The 26,206-nt window shown below is 42.9% G+C and overlaps 2 protein-coding genes across 3 annotated transcripts in view; one reads left to right on the top strand and one right to left on the bottom strand.

The window, feature by feature from the left end:
* The window catches only part of LOC137524844 (thioredoxin domain-containing protein 6-like), a 57,339-nt gene extending 56,635 nt beyond the window's left edge, over nt 1-704 (bottom strand). Inside the window, exon 1 of the mRNA XM_068245239.1 lies at nt 648-704. Within this exon, the coding sequence (XP_068101340.1) occupies nt 648-689 (42 nt within the window). The 5' untranslated portion in view covers nt 690-704. The remainder of the gene's footprint in view (nt 1-647) is intronic.
* Nucleotides 7-24,423, top strand: LOC137524846 (uncharacterized). Of its 2 annotated transcripts, none has more exons than XM_068245241.1 (5): nt 7-223; nt 4,350-4,849; nt 8,622-8,712; nt 14,607-14,711; nt 23,772-24,423. In XM_068245241.1, the coding sequence occupies exons 1-5, from the start codon at nt 162-164 to the stop codon at nt 24,277-24,279; spliced, it is 1,266 nt and encodes a 421-aa protein (XP_068101342.1). In that variant the 5' UTR covers nt 7-161; the 3' UTR covers nt 24,280-24,423. The 2 variants fall into 2 exon arrangements, with proteins under 2 accessions (XP_068101342.1, XP_068101343.1); XM_068245242.1 differs by having other exon boundaries at nt 8-919.
* Nucleotides 24,424-26,206: the final 1,783 nt, after the last annotated feature.

The following is a 26,206-nucleotide window of genomic DNA, read 5'->3' as shown; positions in this document are numbered from 1 at the left end:
ATTGCTGGAGGCTGGGCCGCGATCTAACCAATAGCCATGAACCAAGGGAAGGCGCTCTGCTCTGGGCCTATCATTGGGGGCGTACGGACGGCGAGCCCGTGTGACGAGCATTGTGTGCTGTAGCTGAGGAGGAGTGAGACTGAGAAGCTGAGGTGGCGAAGATGAAGATTAGGACAAGAGTTGGCGGGAGCGCGGGCGAACTACGGAGAAACTCCAAAAAGATGTATGTGGAACGGATATGCCCGCGGGGGGACGTTCTGTGGGCCTACGGTTACCGGTCAGAAGGAAGGAATAGAGCTTTTCCAGGCCGCTTCGGTTTCTGTTAGCAGCAGGTGCTTGACGCTTCCACAGTGAAGCTGCTGTAGCCAGACCGTCCTATAATCTCCCAACTATCGTTTTTCTGGAGGGACAGTCCCTCTTTGCAAACGAAATGCCTCTGTCCCTCTTTCTTTTTAATTTGGCCTACTTTCAGGATACAGAATTACACAAATATATGTATTTTTCTACTGAAAAAATGCGTTGAATTGACTGAACTTTTTTCCCTCATAATTTAAGTTGATCTATTTCATAATTTCAAATGTTAATTTGAAAGAAAAAACTGATGATGACAGGGCCACTGTGGTTTCAATTTTAAATACATTTCTTACCTGTGGCTTCTTCCAGCCCCCCAAAGTCCACCTCTGCTCCATCACTATGATTCGGCACTCTGCTGTTCCTCTGTTGTGTGCCCCCCCCCCCTCCGTAAGGCCGGAAAACTACGCTGGCCGATTTCCAGCGGGCGGGAGTATTCTGCGTGAGCATTGGAGGTGGCATGGGGGCCACCCATCCAGCATTTGGAGGGTGACACCAAGGGAACCAAGCAACCAAGTTGATGGTGAGGAACCAGGAATGACTTCAGGGGGCTGAAAAAAAGCCCCAGGTAAGTAACTGAGCAATTGTTGTTGTTTTTTTCTCAGTTAACGTTTCCTTTAACCTCCTGAGCATTACGCCGCTTAAGAGGTTTTGCAGCCTCATAGGCCCCCAGTATAAATCTAACAGATCGCATGCCTGTAAAAGCTTTATCTAGCACTAGGCTAGATAGTATTGGTGGCCAGCACCCCCCGATTGATTCTGGACCCCCCCAATTCAGCCGCTTATACATTTACCAGCCTCCCTGCACATCTTTGGTCTTATCTGTGGTGAGGATCGTACATGATGTCACCGACGTCATGCGCAGTCACGATCCTCCCCATAGAGAAGACCGGAGCTGTGCTGGGAGGCTGCGTAATGTGTAAGCGGCTGGATGGGGTGGGGTCAGAAATGATCGGGGGGGGGGGGGGGTGGTGCTGGCCACCAATACTAGCGAGCCTAGTCCTAGCTAAAGCTTTTGCAAGCGTGCAATCTGTTAGATTTTTACGGGGGACTTCTAAACCCAGCGAGCGGCATGCCCGACACAGTGTCGGCCATACAGTTAAGGAGGTTAAAATGGACCTGAACTCTTGCACAGGGCAAAGGAAAGCATAGAGAAATTTACCCTGGATGTATTTAGATAGTTTAGCCTGTCTAATTTCCCCCTCATCTGTGACTAAGCACAAGTTGTAATTTGATCGCTCAGCTATGTCAACTGACTGCCATGGCAGAGAGCTAATAGGTGAACAGAGGATGTTAACAATAAGTCTTGCCTCCAAAAGTTGGAAGAGTGTGCTGGGAGGTGGATAAATAGGTGACCCAGTTTACACGGTTTCCCAGTATTAAAATTATTGACCTACCAATAGGAAATATACAAGTTACAGCCTCATTTGGCCACCTGATGCTTGTACTACAGCCGTATTGATTATCATCACATATGTTGTGATTTTTATGAATAGTGGTAATTCTTAATAAACTGTTTCCTTACCTCTATTCACCGAACCAGACAATTTGGGTGTGGGAGGTGGCGGGAAAGTTGGGCTCTGCCATAAGTGCCTATGTAAAAAGTGTAAAATACCGGATACAGATGGAAATTTGGGTGGAAACATTTTTTTTTTGCGCTAATGGTGCCTTCGTAAAAAAACGGCAGTAGGGTTTCACTACATAGTGGGAATGGCAACAGGCATCATATTGTGAGTGGCTATTTAGCTGGTCGCTTGGAGCAGTAGTGCTCTAGAGTTTTCTCAACGCCTGCCAATATGACCTGCATGCGATGTCGGAAACTCCCTGTATTCTTCCCTCATCCACGTCTCCAGCGGCGATCACAGACTTCTGACGCAATCAGCAGAAACCGGCACTAGGGTAGCAGTGCGGGAGAGGAGAAGTCTGTTATAGCCGCTGGAGCCGTGGATGAGGTGAGCTGTGCTTCTGCTTCTCATAGTTATGCACAGGGGCAGAGGAGAACACAATAATTGGGGAGAATATCTACAAGACACACAATGGCCTCAATTCACTAAGCTTTATCAAACACTTTATTGAACGTTTGACAATTTACCTCATGAGTAAAATCTAATTTTGAATTCACTAAGGTGTTATAGATTTATTGAACATTTTATCAATAAAACATTCAACAATTCTATAACACTTTATTGAATTCAAAATTAGATTTTACTCATGAGGTAAATTGTTAAACGTTCGATAAAGTGTTTTGAAAAAGCTTAGTGAATTGAGGCCTAAGTTTAGCATATATTTTTCCCCACTATTTTTGCCCTTTAAACCTAGGTGTGTCTTATAGTCCGGAGCATTTTATATGCTGAAAAATACATTTAGTCATTTCCATTTGTTTCTATTTGTAAAATCGATCGAACCACAGATCGGACATGCTGGAGATAATCAATCGTGCATGTAAATCGTCAGAAAAATTGTATGGTGTGGATCTAGCATATGACAAATAGCATGCCTTATCTGAGTTCCCACCTTATCAGAGATAACATGCCTTATCAGAGTAGCATAGCGAGTACTACAAACTTATGCCTGCTAATTCCCATTCACTTTAAATGCAATGTGTTTCATATATTCTGAAGAGAGCAGCTAGAAGCAACTACTTTTACCAGCTAAAATCTGCAGCTGCCATGTAAATGTAAATCCAATAAACTTCATTTTACTTCTCAAATATCACTGTGTGTGTCTCCTATAAGATATATTTAACTAACATTTTTTTATTGTAACAACCAACGATTTATACAGGGAAATCATGGCAATTAACAAGGTTGCCCAAACTTTTGCATCCCACTGTGTGCGGAATCTCTCTCTCTGCCTGGCAACTGCTGGAAAACACTGAACTAACTACTCTGAATGACTTGCAATAAACGTAAGGATAGAAATAAGGAGGAGTACGGGTCAATAACAGCCTAAGAAACCAAGATATTCTAAAAGTATATACATTTATTGAATATATAAAAAAACAACACTATCTAAAAAAGATCGGATGGCCATCCAGCGCAATCATGGCGCCGCCACAACACACCAGCACATCCATACATATCTGCCTTAGATGATCAATCAGGGTAATTAAATAATCTGCAATGATTAATAACCAAGTTAATAATGTACACAGTTCGTCTATTGACTCAAATATATAGCATTCCAAGAACGCTCATGCTGATACTGATACTTGAAGCAATTCCAATGCAAAAGTATACAAGCAATAAAGTGCATATGCAGTTTAGATGCATCAAAAATTCCTTTATAACTGATGGTATATGCCAGATTCCACTAGAGACACATATACTCTGAATGACTGTTAGCAAACCATGGCTGATTCATAGGTAAATTTACTTAGAATTTTTATTAAAGAGAACCCGAGGTGGGTTTGAAGAATATTATCTGCATACAGAGGCTGGATCTGCCTATACAGCCCAGCCTCTGTTGCTATCCCAAACCCCCCCTAAGGTCCCCCTGCACTCTGCAATCCCTCATAAATCACAGCCACGCTGCTGACAAACAGCTTGTCAGAGCTGGCTGTGTTTATCTCTATAGTGTCAGTTTGCTGCTCTCCCCGCCTCCTGCAGAACTCCAGTCCCCGCCTGCATCCCTTCCCGCCCTGCTGATTGAAGGGAAGGGACGGGGGCAGGGACCGGAGCTATGCAGGAGGCGGGGGAGCAGCTGAGACTGACACTACAGATGTAAACACAGCCTCACAGCACGACTGTGATTTATGAGGGATTGCAGAGTGCAGGGGGACCTTAGTAGGGTTTGGGATAGCAACAGAGGCTGGGCTGTATAGGCAGATCCAGAGCCTCTGTATGCAGATAACATTCTTTAAACACACCTCAGGTTCTCTTTAAAGGCTAAAAAACAGGGCTTGAGGAACCCAGTAAAATCATTGTTCTTTGGTAATAGTACCATACACTTTTTTTTTTCCCTAACTGTTCATTTATGTCATATTTTTCCTTCCACAGATATAAGTCTATTTTACAAGAAAATGTTACAGAATGTTTATATCAAGACAGTCAGATTTCTCCCTCAACAAGGAAGGTTACGGTCAACCAACTTTCTGTCACGTCATATCAGATGGCATCACAGATTAAAGTTTCAAGTTCCATTGGGAACAAGGACTCCAGGAACTCTGAAAATGACCTAAGCGTGATGACTCCGGAAATTACAAAGCACAACCCACTCATTCACTTTAATGAACGTACAGCAGATAAGAAGTCTTCTGTCGTTTCACATCTGAGAACAGCTAGTGCAATTAAAATGCAAAATGGAGATGATACATTCCCACAGCTTGACTTCCAAGATTCTTTCAGTTCACTGTTCAGTGACTCAGAATATGATAGAACTGGTGGCTATGAATCTGGTGTGGCTGAAGACAGGAAGTACTTGTGCAAAGAATGCAAACGTCTGTTTAAGAAAGCTGGAAAAATGAAAAAGTTTACTAAAGAAACTCCCAAAAAGCCAGGTTAGTGTGAGACAAATGCAAGTACTCCTTAACTGAGAATAAACGTATGAAATAAACAATTGTATCCATATTTATATGCATAAATAGGATTTTATAGGCATCCCATGGTCTTACTTTGTGTTTAAAAGTTAAAAACAATACCTTTATCCAAGTTTTTATTGTCTACGCTGAATTACGACTGTTTTTAGATGTTTTACAACCCCCATCTTCTATTCCCTTCACCCAAAATTCTCTCTGCCATGCAAGAGTTCTATAGCCTGTAATTAGTTATGCGAGTTAGGCTACTAAACTCACTCAGACTACTAAAAGTAAAATGTAATTTAGAGCCCTAGAATCTTAACTCTTACAGTGAATGGCGGAAAAAAAAGGAACACAGCCTAGTTCTATGTAAGCTTGGGACTATACAATTATCATGGTACATCAGTTAAGGTACCCAGTGGGGGTGGAGCTGCATAATATATATTTATAATAAATACTCATCTAGAATGTCTATAAGACTACATATAAATATTTTGCTTTTACTATGGTGTCCTAGACTCATCATAAGTTTGCAGTGCAATTCTGTAGTTTCTATAGCTATCAGAATTCTTGCTTGAACTGAAGTGGCATAGATGCCACTGAAACGTATACTTTGAAAAATAAAGTTTAGTACAACTACACCTTCACTATGCAGTACACTTTTGAGTGCCATTACCCCCCCCCCCCCCCCCCAAAAAGCATCTTTCATTTCATTCTCCATAACTGAGACAGCTTTGCCCACCTTGTAGGTTCAAGAAGTAGATTTAGGACTTGTTCACACTAAGGGCCATATGCAATTCACTTTTTCACCTGAGTTTTCACCTAAGTGATATTTTTAAACTTGTCGATAAAATGCCTTTTAAGCCACCAGAGAGCAAGAAAATACTCAATAATTTTGATAGTACTATTTCACCTACTTTTTGGTACTTTTTTAGTTGAAATGTGCTGAAAAGTTATTTTAAATCAAAGATGAAAAATTATCTCCTGGGAGAAAAGTCAGGTGAAAAAATGAATTGCAAATGGGCCCAAGTGTTTTGACCTTTTTTATATATCGCTAGCGTTTTTAAAAGTGCTGTAAAATTGTGTGTGTAATGAAATCCCATGTGACTGTTCTCACACGAGCGATTAGCTCTCTTTCCAATCGCAAACACGGGTCCTGCATTTTCTAAGCATTTGCGCTTTAATGGAAAATCACAAATTGCTTTAAAAGCGTTTGGCACAACGATTTTTGTGAGCGGTTTTTAAAGGGAAGGTTCAGGGACCGTTGAAAAAAAATAAAAATCCGCATCCACTTACCTGGGGCTTCCTCCAGCCCGTGGCAGGCAGGAGGTGCCCTCGGCGCCGCTCCGCAGGCTCCCGGTGGCCGACCCGACCTGGCCAGGCCGGCGGCCAGGTCGGGCTTCTTCTGCGTTCCAAAATGCGCCTCACGGCGGCGCGCTGACGTCATCGGACGTCCTCCGGGCTGTGCTGCGCAGGCTCAGTAGTTCTGAGCCTGCGCAGTACAGCCCGGAGGACGTCCGATGACGTCAGCGCGCCGCCGTGAGGCGCATTTTGGAACGCAGAAGAAGCCCGACCTGGCCGCCGGCCTGACCAGGTCGGGTCGGCCACCGGAAAGACCACCGGGAGCCTGCGGAGCGGCGCCGAGGGCACCTCCTGCCTGCCACGGGCTGGAGGAAGCCCCAGGTAAGTGGATGCGGATTTTTATTTTTTTTCAATGGTCCCTGAACCTTCCCTTTAAGCAGAATTGCTTTAAAAGACATTCAGTTCCAGGTCACAGAGTGCACTTGTTTGCACACAGAAAATTGCAAAACAAAAAGGCTTACAAAATCGCTAGGAAAAACACGGGTAATCGCTTCAAAAAAATCGCTCACAAACTGCTTGCGATTTTGTAGTGTGAACTAGACCTTTAAGTGACTCTATAGTGAGACTAAAGTATTGGGATTGATTGGGATGAAATTCAATACTTACAGTTCCTCTTTAACTGAAAACTGAATTGACTTATGAAACCGTTACAACTTACCTCAGTATTTAGAAGCTTCTGGATCTTTCAGAGGCTTCCCATGTCATCCTACAGCCCATTGTTCCAGCACAGGGTCCTTCTATACCCATAAAACAAAAACTTGTCAACCAGGTTGCTTCTGGCTGCACTCCTGGCAGTAGACTAGTGCATTTAAACTAGGCATGCACCGTGTGTGCCCAGTAGAACAAATCTGTTCATGCACTGCTTTTTTTCCTCTGTGCATGAGAGGCCTCATTCTACTAGGCATGCCCAGACCTTACCCATGTGTGCTCATCTGTAGCAGGAGTGCTGCCAAGAGATGATGAAAGCCCCAGTGAGGACATGGTGGGCTCTGAGATTCAGGGAAGCCCATGGAATCTTATTTGCCCCCCCCCCCCCCCCAGTTAATTTTGCTTTAAAAACTTAAAGAACAACTATCAAAGAAACTGTTCTTCTGAAAACCCTGCATACCTATAGAGATTTTAGCCAGCAACAATAAAAACTTTTCAGAGGTCTCATCACAGCCTGTGTGAAAAAAATAGCCTTGTTTGTAACATTTTGTGTCGTGTCAATGCTAGAAGCTAGAGCCATACTATGTAGCAAGGTTCCACTTCACAGAGGAATGGTTAACTTTGTTTCTGCCCTGTTTGCTTTCTCACAGATCATATGAGAACAGCTGAGGGATTTTTAGACACCGAGAAGGATCTGAAAAGAAGGACCTGTACTTTTTCCTTACTTGGATGCCCCTCCCCTCCCCCAAATCAGAATATCTCCCTGGCTGTAAACTGTTTACTTTAGAGTACGAGAGAGAGAGAGAGACAGGGTCAGGCACAAAGAGCTGCAAACTGTTATTTACACACATTAGAAGCTATATTTCTGCTTCCTGTCATTCTGAACACATTTCACTCACAGGATTACTGCTAATGAAGATTGTTTCTGTATGCTAGATGTGCTGGACACAGTCCTCCATAGTAATGTCCACAGTGAAAACTGTTCTCTGTAAATGTCATATTTTCTTCACATACGACATGAAAAGATGAAAAAAAAGCCTTTGTATTGCTATTTGCTATTAATTACTGGAAATATGTGGCATTTAGAATTTTAGTTAACTTTGGGGTTGATTCACTAAAGATAATAGCGTGAGTGACCTCCTGTTACTTGCGCTATTTCCACAGCGTGCATTAAATGTAATGGGCTGCATGCTACGCACGTTACTTTCCGCGTAGTGTGTATAATCACAGGAGTGCACGCTATGCTGCGGTTAGTGCAGCATAATGAGTAACTTACGCCGCATCCCTGCAAACAAGAAGAGCTCCTCACCTCCCACCCTGAGCCCCCTCGGGTCCAATCACTTCAAAGGATGTCATCCCTGCACTCTAATTGGCCCAATAGGCTGCTTGTCAAGTGACAGGCAGCCTATTGGGCCAATCAGAGTGTGGGGATCACGTCCTTTGAAGTGATTGGATCCGAAGGGGCTCATGGTGGGAGGAGAGGAGCGCTCTTTGTTTGCAGGGAGGCGGCGTAAGTTAGTAGCGTTCGCTATGCTGCAGTACCCACAGCATAGCGTGCACGCCTGTGATTATGCGGACAGTAACGCACGTAGCATGCAGCCCGTTACATTTAAGGCACGCTGTGGAAATTGCTCAAGTAACAGGAAGTTGCGCTATTTTCTTTAGTGAATCAATCCCTTTGATAGCTGTCCTTTAACTGCTCTTGTGTTGTATTGGTTTTCAGACTAACCAATATCTTTTCTAGGCCCAGGCCACTGGTGTAGTAAATTCTGGATGATGGTAAACTGCATTCCTTCACAGTTGGAGAGTAAACGGATGAAGAAGCACCAAATAAGGTAGTGTGAAAAAAAATAACGAAGCTATTTTTAATCAGCCAAAACGTTAAAATTATTGACAGATGAGATGAATAATAGTAATGTACTCTGGTAGAATCTGAATTCCGCACTCCACTGTGACTGATTCACTGTTTGTTCAAAAGTAGCGCTCAAAGACTTTCCAGAGTTCCCCTTAAGTTTGAGGTTTCTTAGAAAGAAAGTATGTCTGTAGAGAGTTTTTCAGGGAAGTGTTTACCCTTTTCCTATGCAGAGTTGTAAAAGTTCCCCTGTATAGAAAGGCAATAAACCCATTACCCCCTCCTGGTAACTACCTTTCAGAAAAATGGTGCCTTAATTGGCAGCCACAGGATTCTGTCCTTTTCTTGTTTTTCTTCCCTTTTCACTACCTATTCACCTTGTTCCCCCCCCCCCCCCCCACCACCACAAAGGTGTGCAGTGTGGTCCGGTGTAGCCTGGGACATTGGCGCGGGTCGTTGGGAGTTTGGGATCTGGAGTTTTTTTTTTGTTTTTTTTTCCCACCTTGCCTCTGCCTGGGTCCGTTGTCTGTGCAGGTACAGCCGTGTGTCCACCTTTAGGGCCCTTTCACACCGAGGCGGTGTGGTATTTTTACTGCACCCCACCGCCGCGCAATGAAAGTCTATGAAGGCTTTCATACTGGGACATTGCGGCGCGACAGAAGTGACATTTTCGTCGCATCCCAGACGCATGTCAAGAACTACGTTAACGTTTTGGCGACGTCGCGGCGCACATGCGCAGAAGTGTATTAAAACAATACATCTCCGCATACCCGAAGCAGGAAGTGAAGGCAAGCACGTGTCACGCGCGTGTCACTTCCTGCTTGGCCAGTGGGCAGACAGGGAGCACCACGCAATAGTGCAGTGTTTCCTGAAGGCCTGTTTATGACAATGCGGTTCGTCGAACGCGATGCATTGCTGACACTGGTTTCTGCTGTGAAACCAGCCTCACTGAATGCTGCCTCCATTCATCCAACCATTCACCCATAGGTTGCTGCTGCTCCAGTGCAGCAACTACACAAGCCCCTCAATGATGCCAGATGCTAAGCTGGAAGTAAGTGCTGCTGCGACTGGTTGCTTCTGTGACAGCCTGATTATCTGGACCTGTCCTGCTGAATGCTGCCCAGGAGTCAGCACCCACACAGAAATAAACACTACTGCACCCTTTGAACTGGAACACCTTGGCCAGCACTGCCAGATGCCAGCAATCAGGATCCTCAGCAGTGTCAGCCATCATTGCCGGCTTCTTTCATGAAGAACTGGGCCATTACTGCTGGACCTTCGACCTCTGTCTGCCCCCCCCCCCTTCATTGATGTCCCCTCAGAAATAACAGATGATTTGTGCTGCAGTATTGCAACCTCAGCTCTTTGCTTTTGGACATTTTCCCCACCTTAGTCTCACCATCCAACCCCTTCCTTCTAGAACCTGTATGAGCCGAAACCATTTCCGGGTACAACTCCCCCCTTTGTACTTGGCAAAATAATTGATTCTGGCTTGCCAGATCTGTATTCCAAGATCCAACAAAGATATTCTGGTATGGCACACCTTACCCACACTTTGGGTGTTTGACCTGGGTGCTAAGCCACGTCCCCATGAAGTCAATAGGCAAAAGTATGATTAGGTCAGCACACCGGTGTCTCATTGCAATTGTGCGTTTATTGCATTAGTCAACACTGACTTGTATTCCAAGATCCGACCATCAGAGAACTGAGATAAGTAAGGAGACCAGAACTCATCATAAAACATTTGCTGTCAAAGAAACATCCCCCAAGTCCTGTCCCCAGGAAGAACAGCTCTCTGTCCTTTAATTCAGCTAGTAATACAGTATGTAATAACCGTTCTCTATCAAAAGTTTATATTTTCATTAATGTTAACCACACAAAAACGAGTGGGACCATCACTGGTTAAAATACAAACATCCCGAATCGACAGTCATAGCGATGGCACCTTCTGCCACAAAGATAGGGTTTCTGTGTTATAAAAGCTGATAACTAATCAGTGTTTGATACCTGCCAACACCAGAGAACCTGATGAATCCATGATTATTTGCACTGCCCGATATATTTCCACAGAGATATATATTTACAGACATTTCATATCTCTTCATTCTCTAAGAGGGGCCGAGATACTGCCCATCTCTCATTACGCTCTCAACCCCAAGAGAGGGGGGGGGGGGTTAAAAGTCTGGATACACAGGCTGTCAATGGTCCTTCAATGCTGATCCATCCATCACAGATATGTTTGCATTAACAGAACTTTTTATCATCTTCTTGGACTTATAATCAAAATATACGGTAATTCCATAGACCGCTCAGACTTTATGCAGTTATTATTTCTCCTTTATTCTTTCTCAATTTCACCAACCAATCCAAAAGGTTACTTTGCCTGCAGTGGTGTCTCCTTTCAGAATACCCTCAGCGTCTGAGGGCTGAATGGTAATCTGTGACAAGGGGAACAGCCACACCCACAAAAAAGGGGTGTATATTTGTACAACATATGCGTGTGTTCTGTCTGCATCTTTCTGCGTGTGACTTACACGCATGGCTTTGCAGCCTGCAAAAGTTGGGCAAGTGGTGAGTAGGGATGATCTCAGATATGCAAATTCTTCCAAGGTGATGCAAATTTATGCACGTTTATGCTAATGTTTGCAGCTTGAAAATGTACCAATTAATTTAAACCTGGGTTTAAATTGATTGGTCCATTTTCAAACGGCAAACATTTGCATAAAAAATTGCATAATTTCAGAAGAATTTGCATCTCATTGATTATCCCTAGTGGTGGGTGCAGACAGCAGGAATGTAAGTGCAAACTTGATGTGCAGCTTCAGCCAGTAGATTGCATTTACACGCAGCCTTAGGCCTGGAACCCACTGCAAAACGCTATCGCTAATCGCAAGCGCTAGCATTTTGTTTGAGCTGTTTGTCAGCGGTTTCATGAGCGTTTTAGGAAGTGATTTTACAAGGTGTATCAATTAGCCAGCGATTGTGTAGCGATTAGCATTTTAAAGTCTGATTGGTCCTTTCAATTAATTTTAATTTTGTTACAGTGTGTGGTAAGGTTAAAACGCTAGGAAAATCGCTCCATGCAGGTTTTAATGAGCGATTAAGCCAGCGTTTATATACTTTACATTGAAGCGCTAACGCTCCCAAAATGCTGCATGTCCTGCGTTTGCGATTTGAGGAATCGCAAACGCTCCAGTGGAAGTTGCCCCATCCATTAACATTAGCTGAGCGTTTTTGCCAGGGCTGTGGAGTCGGAGTCGTGGAGTCGGAGTCGTGGAGTCGGGCAATTTTGGGTGCCTGGAGTCGGTGCATTTTTTCCCGACTCCGACTCCTAATTAATTTGTAACTGTAATTAAAATAGAAAATATGATAAAATGTTCTATTTCTCAGATAATAGTCATTAAAAATAATGTATATATACAGTATATATAAAGTAATAGCTGTGCTTAGTCCACAAAAATGAAATAAACCAATCAAAATTAGTTACTTGTGCTGCTTCAATAAAGCAGTCCCCGTATTTTTAAGGTCAGATATACATATCTGATTGTGACTGTATATATGATGTGTACACAGGAATCTTTTTTATATACTAAATAACATCTATGCTGTAAGAATAAAGCCTGATGTGTAGCTGTGTCACTAATAGAGATGGTCAATGAGATGGAAATAATTCTGCACTGATGCTGATTTATGCAAATGTATGCACTCCCTTTGCTGATGAAATCAAATAATTTGATATGTTGTTACAATTTGGTTTGGTGACTACAAATTAAAGGGTACCTGAGACGGATGAAAAGTAAAGTTTTATACATACCTGGGGCTTCCTCCAGCCCCCTTCAGGCTAATCAGTCCCTCACTGTCCTCCACCACACGGAACTTCTGATATGAGTCCTGGTAATTCAGCCAGTCAGCGCTGTCCAGCCGCATGCCGCTCCCACAGCCAGGAACATTCTGCACCTGCGCAATAGTGCTGCACAGGTGTAGTATGCTCCTGGCGGCGGAGTGTGTGCATGCGCACTACGCCCGACTGGCTCAAGTACCTGGACTCATAGCAGAAGATCCAGGTGGTGGAGGAGGACAACGAGGGACTGATTATCCTGAAGGCGGCTGGAGGAAGCCCCAGGTATGTATAAAATTTTAATTTCATCTGTCTCAGGTTTACTTTGTTGCACAGTAGTACTATACTCTACATATGCACTCCCCACAGAGCTGCAGGGAATCCACTGAGAATGCTGTGCACATTGAACACAGAGGTGTTGTCTGTCACCCATAAACCTTGTTCCTGATTGTGCATGAAGAATGTGTAATAGAGGAAGAATCTCCTCATTCCCCTGCAGAGTACCTGCACATCATTCTTACATGTACCCACACTTACATTGCCTAGGGCCTGATAGATGTTATTTGTTCCGGTTTGTACCTTTTACAAGTACTTTTACCAAGAACTAGTTTTAGTCTAAAGGGAATAAATATAGTAGTCTACATATCCTTCACACTACAGTTGTCTTGTAAAATTCCTAAGCGTTGGCAGTTAAGAGACGAATTTCATGTTACATACTTTTAATCAACAAAATTGTAATATGCAAATTAGAGGAGTCGGAGTCGGTGGAATCCTAAACTGAGGAGTCGGAGTCGGTGGATTTTTGGACCGACTCCACAGCCCTGGTTTTTGCAAAACTCTAGCGTTTTATATCGCTCCAGAATTGCTCACAAAACCGCTCTTATGGGTTCCAGCCCTTAGAGTGATTCACATGACGGGAGGGCTGTGGAAACGGGGCAGGCACATGATTTGTTGTGAGGCAACAGAAGACACACTGCACATTGTCAGGCCGGAGCAGCTAGAGAAAATACTACTGTGTACCCCTGGCTGTGGTCCCACATACTCCCTGGGGTACGCATACCACGTGTTGAGAAACACAGCATTAGACCACATGGCATGTGTAGCTTGCATAACTGGGAAGGCTCCATTTATGATGGATAGTACATCATTTTGGAGCCAAACATGTTGTTTTAGGCTGGTTTCACACCAGGACGTTGCGTTTTAGGGGACGTTATGGTCGCATAACGTGCCCCTAACACAACGCCTGGTGCTCCCTGCTTTGGACGTCAGAGTGAGCCGCGTTGTGCAGCTCACTCTGGCGTCCGTGATGCGCACTCTTGGACGCATGCGGCATCACGTGGTCTCGCCGGCGAATCGCCGAACAGAGCGGCCGTTCCAAGAAGTAAACACTGCACGTCACTGAGTGCAGTGAATATTAATTAGCCATATGCCTGGCCGCTCTCCGCTCCTCCCCAATGTTACTGAGCATGTGCAAGCAGTCTAACGCGGCTCTACCGCTTACAAAGTACTGCATGCAGTACGTTGACTTATGGCGCAGCGTTACTGTGTAACGCAATGTGGGCACTGTGAACAGCCAATTGATTTTTCATTGCTGTGCGGTGGGCTGCGTTACAGGCTGCACTAACGTGCGCCTGTAACGTCCCACTGTGAAACCAGCCTAAGATGGCATCTTTTTAATGGCAAGCCATGCTTATTTAGCAACACAAAGCCTTACTCGGCTAGTATGGTCGCTTAATATTGCTGTTGCAGCACCAAATAAACATTGTATTACAACATCAAGGTAATCTTCCTCTTATTCCAGCTGTTCTGAAACAAGTTGCAGACATCAAATACAAAATAAGTGTTAAAAAAAACAGTAATGCTGCTCCCCCCCACGTTTGTTGATTTCCCTTTGTTCAGTTGATTGTAGGGTTTACGTGATTTGCAAATGACTGCACTTCCCAGTGTTCCAACATTTTAGCAAATGGGGTTGTAAAAAAATAAGCTGCATCTTATATTTCAGGTTGGAATAGTAGATTAACTTTCTTTTCTTTTCTTAGATCTTTGGAGAATGTTATGAAGAAACTTAAAAGCAGGAAACAAAGAGCCAGTCCACAAGCCAGTCCACAAGTGAGGTGTTCCAGGAATCACTCATTTCTGAAACGGTAAGCAGGCAGCATGTGTCATATTCTCTCTGTGCAATCTGTTTTTCATAAAACAAGAATACACTATTAAAGTATACTCCAGTCCTGCTGATTATAAACAGGTCTCACTATTCTATAAAAAAAAAAAAAAAAAAAAAAAAATCTTTTTGTAACAATCTTTATTGTTCTAATCTTTAAAACCACTTCACCACTGAGGGTTTGTTTCCCTTGTGGACCAGAGCAATTTTTACCTGTCAGTGCACCTTTCATTCATTTGCTTATAACTTTATTACTACAAATCACAACAAAATGATCTATATCTTGATTTTCTTCGCCACCAACTAGTCTCTCTGTGCGTGGTATGTTTTGTGTTTTTGATATATAGATATAGATATATAGATATAGATAGATAGATATATATATATATATATATATATATATATATATATATATATATATATATATATATATATATATATATATATATATATATATATATATATATATATATATATATATATATATATATATATATATATATATATATATATATATATATATATATATATATATTTATTTATATATATATTTATTTATATATATATTTATTTATATATATATTTATATTTATATATATATATATATTTATATTTATATATATATATATATATATTTATATTTATATATATATTTATATTTATATATTTATATATATATTTATTTATATATATATTTATATATATATTTATATTTATATATATATATATATATTTATATTTATATATATATATTTATATTTATATATATATATATATTTATATTTATATATATATTTATATTTATATATTTATATATATATTTATTTATATATATATTTATATATATATATTTATATTTATATATATATTTATATTTATATATATATTTATATTTATATATATATATATATATTATTACAGACCAAAAGTTTGCACACACCTTCTCATTCAAAGAGTTTTCTTTATTTTCATGACTATGAACATTGTAGATTCACACTGAAGGCATCCAAACTATGAATTAACACATGTGGAAGTATAGTACATAACCAAAAGAGGTAGTCACCTGAAATGGTCTTCCAACAGTCTTGAAGGAGTTCTCAGGGATGCTTAGCACTTGTTGGCCCTTTTACCTTCACTCTGTGGTCCAGCTCACTCCAAAGTATCTCCATTGGGTTCAGGTCTGGTGACTGTGGAGGCCTGGTCATCTGGCGCAGCACCCCATCACTCTCCTTCCTGGTCAAATAGCCCTTACACAGCCTGGAGGTGTGTTTGAGGTCATTGTTCTGTTGAAAAATAAATGATGGTCCAACTAAACGCAAACCGGATGGAATAGCATGCTGCTGCAAGATGCTGTGGTAGCCATGCTGGTTCAGTATGCCTTCAATTTTGAATAAATCCCCTACAGTATCACTAGCAAAGCACCCCCACACCATCACACCTCCTCCTCCATGCTTCACGGTGGGAACCAGGCATGTAGAGACCATCCGTTCACCTTTTCTGCATCGCACAAAAACACGGTGGTTGGAACCAAAAATCTCAAATTTGGACTCATCAGACCAAAGCACAGATTTTTCCCACAATCCTTCAGGGCAAGGTGAGACGCAGCTCCACCCAACGCAGGAACAAGCAGCACTTCCCCTATAAAACAATCACATGGTTAGTCCACCCTCAGTGCTGTTTGTTCCTGCGTCCAGGCAGGTCAGCATCTCCCCTGGGAGTTGGATCTGTGTGCTGGGCTGCAGGTTAAATTCCTTTAGGGTGGCTGAGACTGTGGAACTGAGGCAGTCTGGCCGTTTACCCCATGCTGGAATCTATGCGGGTAACCTACCTTTCCTTTCCCAGATGGTTGGGAGGCAAGTGTGGAAGGCGCAAGGTCCCCCGGTCTGCCGGATGTCGGAGGTGGCGGGGATAGAAAGGTGAGCGGCAAGCTGAGAGCGTTCTCGGGGCGGTGTTCATGCGACCTCGTGGTCGCATTTCTCTTCCGCATTGCGTAGCTTCCGGCGGGTATGCGGAAGTACGCTCTTTATGCCGATCGTCTCCATGATCCTGGTCCCTGCCCACCGTACACGTCATAGGCAGGAAGTATAAGGGGGAAGCGCGGGCTGTAATGGCGGCTGCAGAAGAGACGGCGTTTTGTATTGCACATAACTATGTCAGCAGCAGACGGACGGACAGCGCCTCAGCCGCCCAGAAGGTGAGATGACTGGGTTAATCTCTTTCTGTGGCATCTTATGCTTTACTACTGTGGTGTATGTGGGAAAGATACAGTTCTTGGTTAAAAGCACATGTTATAATGTTACTTTTAAAAACAGCATGTTCTTTATGTACATAGAATATGTTTGTTTTTATTGCAGGCAAAAACGGGAGAGTCTTCAGACAGACCTAAACCCCCTACATACAAAAGATGCCCTGTTTGTAACATTAAGATCCCTTTACCATATACAAAAACTTTATGTCAATTATGTATGGAAAAGGTGTTAGGCGAACAGCCTAGTGTCTCTATTCAAGACACTTTACAAGCGTTCAGAGAAGAAATCAATGCATCTCTGGCCTCATTTAAATCCTCCCTGTCAGAGGCTGGTCCATCTACTGCAAAAGAGGTTTCTATACCTACTTTGTTAGGGCTTGTTTCCACTGTTGCGACGCGATTTCGGCCGCATTCCGACGCTTGTAAAAACGCATGCGGATGCGTTTCCACATGCGTTTTTACCCGCGATTTCGCATGCGATTTCGCATGGCAGGGTGCCATGCGAAATTAACCATGACACTGCCAGGGCTAAATAAAATTTAAAAAGGTGCGAAATCGCGGGTAAAAACGCATGTAACAAACGCATGCGTTTTTACTATTAAATACATTAGCGGCGATTCGCACGGATTCCCGACGCAGGCGAAATCGTTGGCTCTTTTGTGCGTTTTTTTCACGCTGAAAAAAAACGCACCTCAACAACGCTACAGTGAAAACAGGCCCATCCACTTGTATTACATGTGCGGATCTGCATGCGTTGGACGCATGCAGATTCGCGATAGTGGAAACGAGCCCTTAGAGAAAGACAGTCAAGAGCAGATAGAGGTTCACAATAGTTCAGAGGAATCTGATTCCAGGGAACTAGAATCTGAGATATCTTCAAGGTTTAAATTCCGCATTGAAGATACGGAGACACTAATTGCAGCAATTAATGATACTTTGGAATTAAATAAAGAGGTAGCTTCCACGTTGTCATTACATGATCAGTTATACAAAGGTATGGAAGAAAAGGAAGGCCTAGTTTTTCCGGTTCATAAATCAATTGCTCAATCAATTGTCAAAGAATGGAATGAGCCCGAGAAAAGATTATTGTTATCAAAAGCTGTTAAAAGGAGGTTTCCGTTTGCAGCTAGTGATACGATTCTTTGGGATAAGTGCCCTAAACTGGATACTCCCTTTTCTCAAGTAACTAAACAGGGGGATTTAGCTTTTGAGGATTTAGGGGATTTAAAAGATCCAATCGATAAGAAAATTGATGCTTATTTGAAAAGATCTTGGGAAGCTAGTGCGGCGACGTTTAGGCCAGCAGTTGCATCCACGTGTGTATCCAGAACACTTGAACTCTGGATAAACCAGTTAAAAGCCAGTATTTTAGCGGGAGCTCCTATGGAACAAATGTTAAATTCCATTACTATATTGACGAAGGCTGCTGCTTATTTGGCAGATGCCTCGGCTGAGATTGTTAGATTTACGGCAAGAACTACAGCCCTGGTTAATGTAGGACGCAGGGCGTTATGGTTAAAGACCTGGGACGGAAATCTGACGTCAAAAAATAGGCTTTGTGGGGTTCCGTTTTCAGGCGATCTTTTGTTTGGACCAGAGCTGGACTCAGCACTGGAGAGAACGGCTAACAAAAAGGTTTTTCCAAAAAAAACAGAAAATAACTCCTAAAAAGAGGTTTTTTCGTAGGCCGGGTAATGATCAGAAAGAATCCTTTAAGGATCAAACAAAGGGCAGGAAATGGACGTTTGATAAATCAGCGAAAGGGGGATTTAAGTCTAAAATTCCTGAGACACAGTCCAAGTCACAATGACTCCTTTATGGCGGTAGGAGAAAGATTAAAGTTCTTTGCTCAAAAATGGTCTCTGATATCAAAGAGTCCATTTATCAAGCAACTGATAAGATTCGGTTATCAGATAGAACTTGCGGCTCCTCCTCCGTCAAGATTCATTATAACAAAAAATCCAAGAGACCCATGTCTACTTCCCGAGATTCTCAGGATCCTAGAAAGCATGTTAAGTCAGAAAGTGATTCGAAAGGTTCCAAAAGCGGAACAAAAACAGGGTTTTTATTCAACAGTGTTTGTTGTAAAGAAACCATCGGGCAAGTACAGGCTGATTTTAAATTTAAAGAGTCTAAACCCGTTTATGAAAAAGAAAAAATTCAGAATGGAGTCAATTTTTTCAATAAGGGATCTTTTGTTTCCAGGAGCATTTATGGCGTCTCTAGATCTCAGAGATGCATATTGGCATGTTCCAATCCACTCGCAATCTCAGAGATTTCTAAGGTTTGCGGTAAAAGTAAACGGAATTTTAACACATTACCAATTCGTTTGCCTCCCGTTTGGGATAACATCTGCCCCAAGAATCTTTACAAAGGTTCTGGGAGAGGCATTGATCCCGTTGAGACAAAGAGCAGTGCAAATCATCCCTTATCTGGACGATTTATTAATCTTGGGAAGTTCAGTTCAACAACTGAAGGATCATTTAGAGATCGTCTCAGATCATCTAAAGTCTCTTGGATGGATTATAAATTCAGAAAAATCCATGTTGGTACCAAACCAGGAGGCTTTGTTTTTAGGAATGATCGTAAATTCAATAAAACAAATGATTTTTCTGCCTCCGGAAAAAATAATGAATTTAGGATTGGCGGTCCAGTCCTTAATGAAAAAGCCAGAAGCGTCACTACGAGAGATTTCTCGAGTATTGGGTATAATGTCATCAACAATTGTGGCAGTACCTTGGGCTTTGACACATATAAGACCCCTGCAGAGGTGTTTTTTGGAAAATTGGGACGGTCGTCCACAAACATTGGATTTCATAATTACAGTCCCACAAATGGTTGTATCATCCCTGCCTTGGTGGTTGGAGGAATCCAATCTGAGGAAGGGCAGGCTTTGGAAAGAACCTGTAGAGAAAATCCTAACCACGGATGCAAGTTCGTGGGGATGGGGAGCTCATATAGGTCACAGAGCATTACAGGGAAAGTGGACCAAGTGGGAATCTCAAAAATCGTCAAATCTGAGAGAATTAAGAGCAGTGAAACTAGCTCTAATTCAGATACAAGACGAGATTGCACAGAGTCATGTATTGGTCCAATCGGACAATGTGACAGCTGTTGCGTTTATAAACAAACAGGGGGGTACAAGATCCCAGTTATTACAGGAAGAGGCAGAACAGATTTTTTCATGGGCAGAAAAGAACATATTGTGATTGAAAGCAGTACACCTCAGGGGTACTTTAAATGTGGAAGCAGACAAGCTGAGTCGAAACCAAGTTGTCTCCTCAGAGTGGTCTCTCAACAAGGAGATATTTGCTCAGATAGCAGGGAAGTGGGGGCTTCCGGATGTGGACCTGCTAGCAACAGAAGAGAACGCGCAGGTTCAGAAATTCTTTTCTCTGAATCCAAGGGATTGCTGTCTAGCAGTGAATGCCTTCAATCAAAGCTGGGATTTTCCACTTCTATATGCATTCCCTCCAGTGAAGCTGATACCAGTGGTACTCAGCAAATGGAGAGCTTATCAAAACCGGATAATAGTGATTGCTCCCTTTTGGCCAAGGAGGAGTTGGTTTGCAACATTAAAATCCCTGGCAGTGGAAGATCCGTGGATTCTTCCGAGCAGACCGGATTTATTATGTCAGGGTCAACTCTGGCATCCGAATCTGGATCATTTGAACCTAGCAGTATGGATCCTGAATTGAAGTTGCTAAGAGGTTTGGGAGTATCAGACAAGGTAGCGTCTACTCTGATTAGTAGTCGCAAGGAGGTAACTAGAAAGATATACCTTAAGTATTGGAGAACATTCCATTCTTGGCTGAAGGGTTCAAGTTTTAGAAAGTTGTCGGTCCCAGCTGTCTTAGAGTTTCTTCAAGACGGATGGGATAAGAATATTTCTCTCAGTACATTGAAAGTACAGATTGCAGCGCTATCGGCCTTTTCAGGTTGGCCGTTATCTTCTTCTCCATTGATTATAAGATTTTTCAAGGCCTTGTCCAGAAAATCTCCAATTTTCAAACCTTATGTATCCCCATGGGATTTATCTACAGTTCTTAAAGGGTTATGTAAGGAACCCTTTGAACCTTTAGGGGATTCTTCTCTAAAATTGCTTACTTTGAAAACAGTGCTTTTAGTGGCAATTACGTCTGCTAGAAGAATTAGTGAAATTCAGGCTTTGTCGATGAAAAGTCCATATTTTCAGGATTTCCAAGATAGAATAGTATTACAAACAGATCCTAAATTTTGTCCAAAGGTCATGACGAAATTTCATAGATCTCAAGAAATTGTGCTTCCTACATTTTGTGTTAATCCGGGTTGTGAAAAAGAAAAGATTTTTCACACCTTGGATGTTAGGTGTGTTTTGGAGTATTTGAAAAAGACATCAGAAATTAGGAAGTCTGATTCTTTATTTATATTGTTTTCGGGAAAGACAGCGGGTCAGAGAGCTTCAAAGTCTTCTATTGCTAATTGGATAAAGTTAGCTGTTAGCGAAGCATATAAGGCAATGCAGTAAGATGCGCCAGCCTCATTCAAGGCCCATTCAACCAGAGCAGTGGCATCATCATGGGCAAATAATGCAGGGGCCTCGCCAGAGCAAATCTGCAAAGCGGCAACATGGTCAAGCTTCTCAACTTTTATTCGCCATTACCGAATTGATGCAATTTCGGCTCAGGATCAAGCGTTTGGAAGAAAGATTCTCCAAGCGGTGGTCCCACCCTAAGGTTGTATTACTTGTTAATCGTCTCACCTTGCCCTGAAGGATTGTGGGAAAAAATCAGAGTTAGTACCTGCTAACGCTGTTTTGAACAATCCTTCAGGGCAACGATCCCACCCGGGTGTTATTGTCTATGTCAGATAGTGGCACGTATGTGGGTTAGTGGAGGTTCACCTGTCGGGTACTTGGTATAAAAAGCACTGAGGGTGGACTAACCATGTGATTGTTTTATAGGGGAAGTGCTGCTTGTTCCTGCGTTGGGTGGAGCTGCGTCTCACCTTGCCCTGAAGGATTGTTCAAAACAGCGTTAGCAGGTACTAACTCTGATTTTCCACTGGTTCAATGTCCATACCTTGTGTTCTATAGCCCAAACAAGTCTCTTCTGCTTGTTGCCTGTCCTTAGCAGTGGTTTCCTAGCAGATTTTCTACCATGAAGGCCTGATTCACACAGTCTCCTCTTAACAGTTCTAAAGATGTGTCTGCTGCTAGATCTCTGAGTGGCATGGACCTGGTCTCTAATCTGAGCTGCTGTTAACCTGCGATTTCTGAGGCTGGTGACTCGGATGAACTTATTCTCCACAGCAGAGGTGACTCTTGGTCTTCCTTTCCTGGGGCGGTCCGCATGTGAGCCAGTTTCTTTGTAGTGTTTGATGGTTTTTGAGACTTCACTTGGGGACACTTTCAAAGTTTTCCCAATTTTTCGGACTGACTGACCTTAATTTCTTAAAGTCTATTCAGTAGGACTATCAGCTGTGTATCCACCTGACTTCTGCACAATGCAACTGATGATCCCAACCCCATTTATAAGGCAAGAAATCCCACTTATTAAACCTGACAGGGCACACCTGTGAAGTGAAAACTATTTCAGGTGACTACCTCTTGAAGCTCATCAAGAAAAAAAATGCTGGAAAAAAATGTTTCTATTCCAGGGTCGTAGATATTAGCCTGTTGATTCTAATAGATGGCATGCATGGAACACACCCCCCTCTCCCAATATTGCGGTGAAAATGCACGCACACACACCCACCCCTACTGATTTAACATTGGCATTTGTTCTCCTCTTAGCTTGGGCATCGGCTCAACTTTTTATACCTATAAGTAACTAGTACAATAGTGTTAGGCCACCTGCCATTTGTGAATTGGTGCTAAACTCTCCAGAAATAGAATGATGTATGGTCTTAGGTGAGGGGAAGGGACAGATGCATGACAGCAAGGAGGCCACACATACCACTACAGAGACTGGTAAGGAAAAGTAAGAGGTACAGGGCAGTACTAAATTAGTTAGCTTTAGCCACTATGTACAGGGAGTGGTATTTGGAAGGTGAAAGTTGCAAGGCAGTACTAGACTAGTCAGCACTAGCAATTCTGTTAGTTTTCGCATGTAGTAGAATACTTTTTACCATTTCTCGGGCCAAGCTAGATTAAATATATGCCCAGTTTATGTCCATTTACCCTGCCAGGGCGTAGATTTCAACTTCAGTGTATGCTTACACTCGCCACTCCCGTCATTCGTGCCAATACTGCAATGCTGCAACCTGCTCGTTCTGCTGTCACACTGTTAGCAGAGCTCCATATCTCGGTCAGCAGCTAATTTCATTGCCTCCTGACCCTGTGATCACTGTGAGCAAATCACACTGGTCACTGCTCGTTTTGTGCAACAAAAAAAAAAGTGTGGTCCTTCAGAGGCTGCATAATTAGGGTCCAACTCTTAGGCCTCGTTCACATCATTTAGCGCAGATGGCTGTGCGATCGGAACGCAACGCGTCCAATCGCACGCCATCTGCGCTCCTATGCGCTGCCCTGCAGATCCCATTCATTACAATGAATGGGATCTGCGCTGCGTTTCCCAAAAATGCGCGCAGTACGCGATAGCGCAATCGCGCTGCCACGCAGCGCATATGATGGGAACGGTAGAAGGGCTGTCTATGCCCTTCTACCGTTCTTGCGTGTCGCACACTATACGCGCTGCCAAAATGCGCACGGCAGCGCGTATAGTCTGAACGAGGCCTTAGTCTGCCTACACATTAGTTGACTTTTGCGAACCTTTGAGTTTTTTTTCATAAATGTGCATATTGTTTTCTGTTTAGAAATTTTCAAGCATGTACCAAGAAAAAGAAATTACTCTGCAATCTTAAAAGCCCTCAGAAGCGGGAGAAGCCAGGTTCTACGTGCAAGAAGAGAAAGGATTGCCGCCTCTTCTCCCAAAGGAAGAAACAGGGCTATGTGTTCGCATTGGATTCCAGTGATGAAGAGGATGCCCAGCTTAATGTGAAAAGGTATAAGGTAACCGGTGAGGGCATGGAAAAAGAAAGGTTACAGAGATACGGAGACATCAGCATGGCATCTGACAATACAACGAAGCACCACAATAGTCCTGATTCTCCAAGTATGCTACATTCATCAGCCATGCAGGACAAAGAACATGCCACACGGTTGCCGACGTTTCATTCCAACCCTCAGCACAGCAATAGAAGATTCCGTGAAGAGTTATCCAACTCTGCTGCTCATGTGCACTATCCAAGTTTTAGGGAGACCCTGGAAAGAATCAACTTCGAATACCTAAGAAGTGGTATTGTTAATGAGAACCGATTGTAAATTGGACATATTTCTCAAATTGCAAGTAAAATATTTTCCCCCCAAACATTCATATTTGCATTGTAGCTCAGGTCAGTGAAAACAGAACATTTAAAGGGGCACTACAGCGAAAAACTGTAAAATGTAAAATATGTGCAAACATATACAAATAAAAACAAAAATAAAAACAAAAATTTGCTTTCCTAAAACAGAAAGAATTTGCGATAATTCAGGTTGGAGTGAGCTCGAGATGTCTCCCAGGCACCACTGCTGAATATATGCAAATTAACCATTGTACCCTTAGAAGCTAAACACACCTCCAGAACCGCTGGAATGCAATGATGTGTCAGCTTGTTAAATTGTACAGAGCCATAATAATCCAACATGCATACAGACTGTTTCGGATTGTTTGATCCTCATCAGTGCATGGCATGGATTATTATGGCTCTGTACAATTTAACAAGCTGACACATCATTGCATTCCAGCGGTTCTGGAGGTGTGTTTAGCTTCTAAGGGTACAATGGTTAATTTGCATATATTCAGCAGTGGTGCCTGGGAGACATCTCGAGCTCACTCCAACCTGAATTATCGCAAATTCTTTCTGTTTTAGGCCCCGTTCACACTTGCGGTTGTTTGCCAAACGGACCGGATGACCTGACCGGATCCGGATCGGAACCGTACGGTTCTGATCCGGATCCGGTCAGGTTGCATCAGGTGTCCATCAGGATGCGATCCGGATCCGTTTGGCAAAAGTAACGTTAAAAACAAAAAAAAATGTTGGGGTCTGGGAGGTCAGCAGAAGGGGGACCTGTGGAATCAGGCCCTCTGCTGTTTACCACTCACCTCCACCTGCGACATGCTGCCAACATATCCGGATCCAGCTGTGCTGCTCCACTCCAAAATGCTTGCCCATGTGTCCCCATCCAATATCGCCGCAACAATCCCCATAGGAAGTGGGGTAGAACATCCGGATTTCTCAGCCAGTGTGTTGTGCGCTCTCCGGTTCCCATTGGTTTGTATTGGCCGGATGGTGCAGTCCGGCTCCGCCCCGGATACGGCTGCCGGAGGAGCCGGATGAAAAAATAGCGCATGTTGGAACGGAGGCCGGAGTCCGGATCCGGTCCGGCTCCGGTTCGGCAGAACGGACGCATGTGAACGGACGCATAGGCTTTCATTGCTATGCCGTGCGTCCGTTCTGCAAGCGGTGCGGCTCCGGCACGGCGATTCTGGAGGGCCACCGCAAGTGTGAACCGGGCCTTAGGGAAAGCAAATTTTTGTTTTTCTTAACATCTTAGTAAGGGGGCTTTTAGGACCATTGTAGTCCCTTACACACTCCAATGAGTTCTGGGTCACCATGAGCTTGCTGGTTAGTCTGTACCTCTCGGTTTACAAGCCCTACTCCATAGAGCCAAATTAATCCATGCCATGCACTGATGAGGATCAAACAATCCGAAACAGTCTGTATGCATGTTGGATTATTATGGCTCTGAACAATTTAACAAGCTGACACATCATTGCATTCCAGCGGTTCTGGAGGTGTGTTTAGCTTCTAAGGGTACAATGGTTAATTTGCATATATTCAGCAGTGGTGCCTGGGAGACATCTCGAGCTCACTCCAACCTGAATTATCGCAAATTCTTTCTGTTTTAGGAAAGCAAATTTTTGTTTTTCTTAACATCTTAGTAAGGGGGCTTTTAGGACCATTGTAGTCCCTTACACACTCCAATGAGTTCTGGGTCACCATGATCTTGCTGGTTAGTATATACAAATAAGAAGTACATTTTTTTCAGAGTAAAATGAGCCATAAATTACCTTTCTCCTATGTTGCTGTCACTTACAGTAGGTAGTAGAAATCTGCCAGAAGTGACAGGTTTTGGACTAGTCCATCTCTTTTTAAGGGATTCTCAGGGATATATTTATTTTCTAAAGCACTTAGTGAATGGCAGT

Source organism: Hyperolius riggenbachi, chromosome 7 (genome assembly GCF_040937935.1).
Source record: "Hyperolius riggenbachi isolate aHypRig1 chromosome 7, aHypRig1.pri, whole genome shotgun sequence".
NCBI classification, from domain to species: domain Eukaryota; kingdom Metazoa; phylum Chordata; class Amphibia; order Anura; family Hyperoliidae; genus Hyperolius; species Hyperolius riggenbachi.
The sequence above is the reverse complement of the archived record's forward strand: the minus strand, read 5'-3'. Positions and strand labels throughout refer to the sequence as shown.

What these genes read in the sequence shown, in the direction of transcription:
- LOC137524846 (XM_068245241.1), top strand. Translation starts at nt 162, where the DNA reads ATGAAGATTAGGACAAGAGTTGGCGGGAGCGCGGGCGAACTACGGAGA. An exon ending in AGAAACTCCCAAAAAGCCAG is followed by an intron (nt 4,850 to 8,621) that starts GTTAGTGTGAGA and finishes TATCTTTTCTAG; the next exon opens with GCCCAGGCCACTGGTGTAGT. An exon ending in ATGAAGAAGCACCAAATAAG is followed by an intron (nt 8,713 to 14,606) that starts GTAGTGTGAAAA and finishes TTCTTTTCTTAG; the next exon opens with ATCTTTGGAGAATGTTATGA.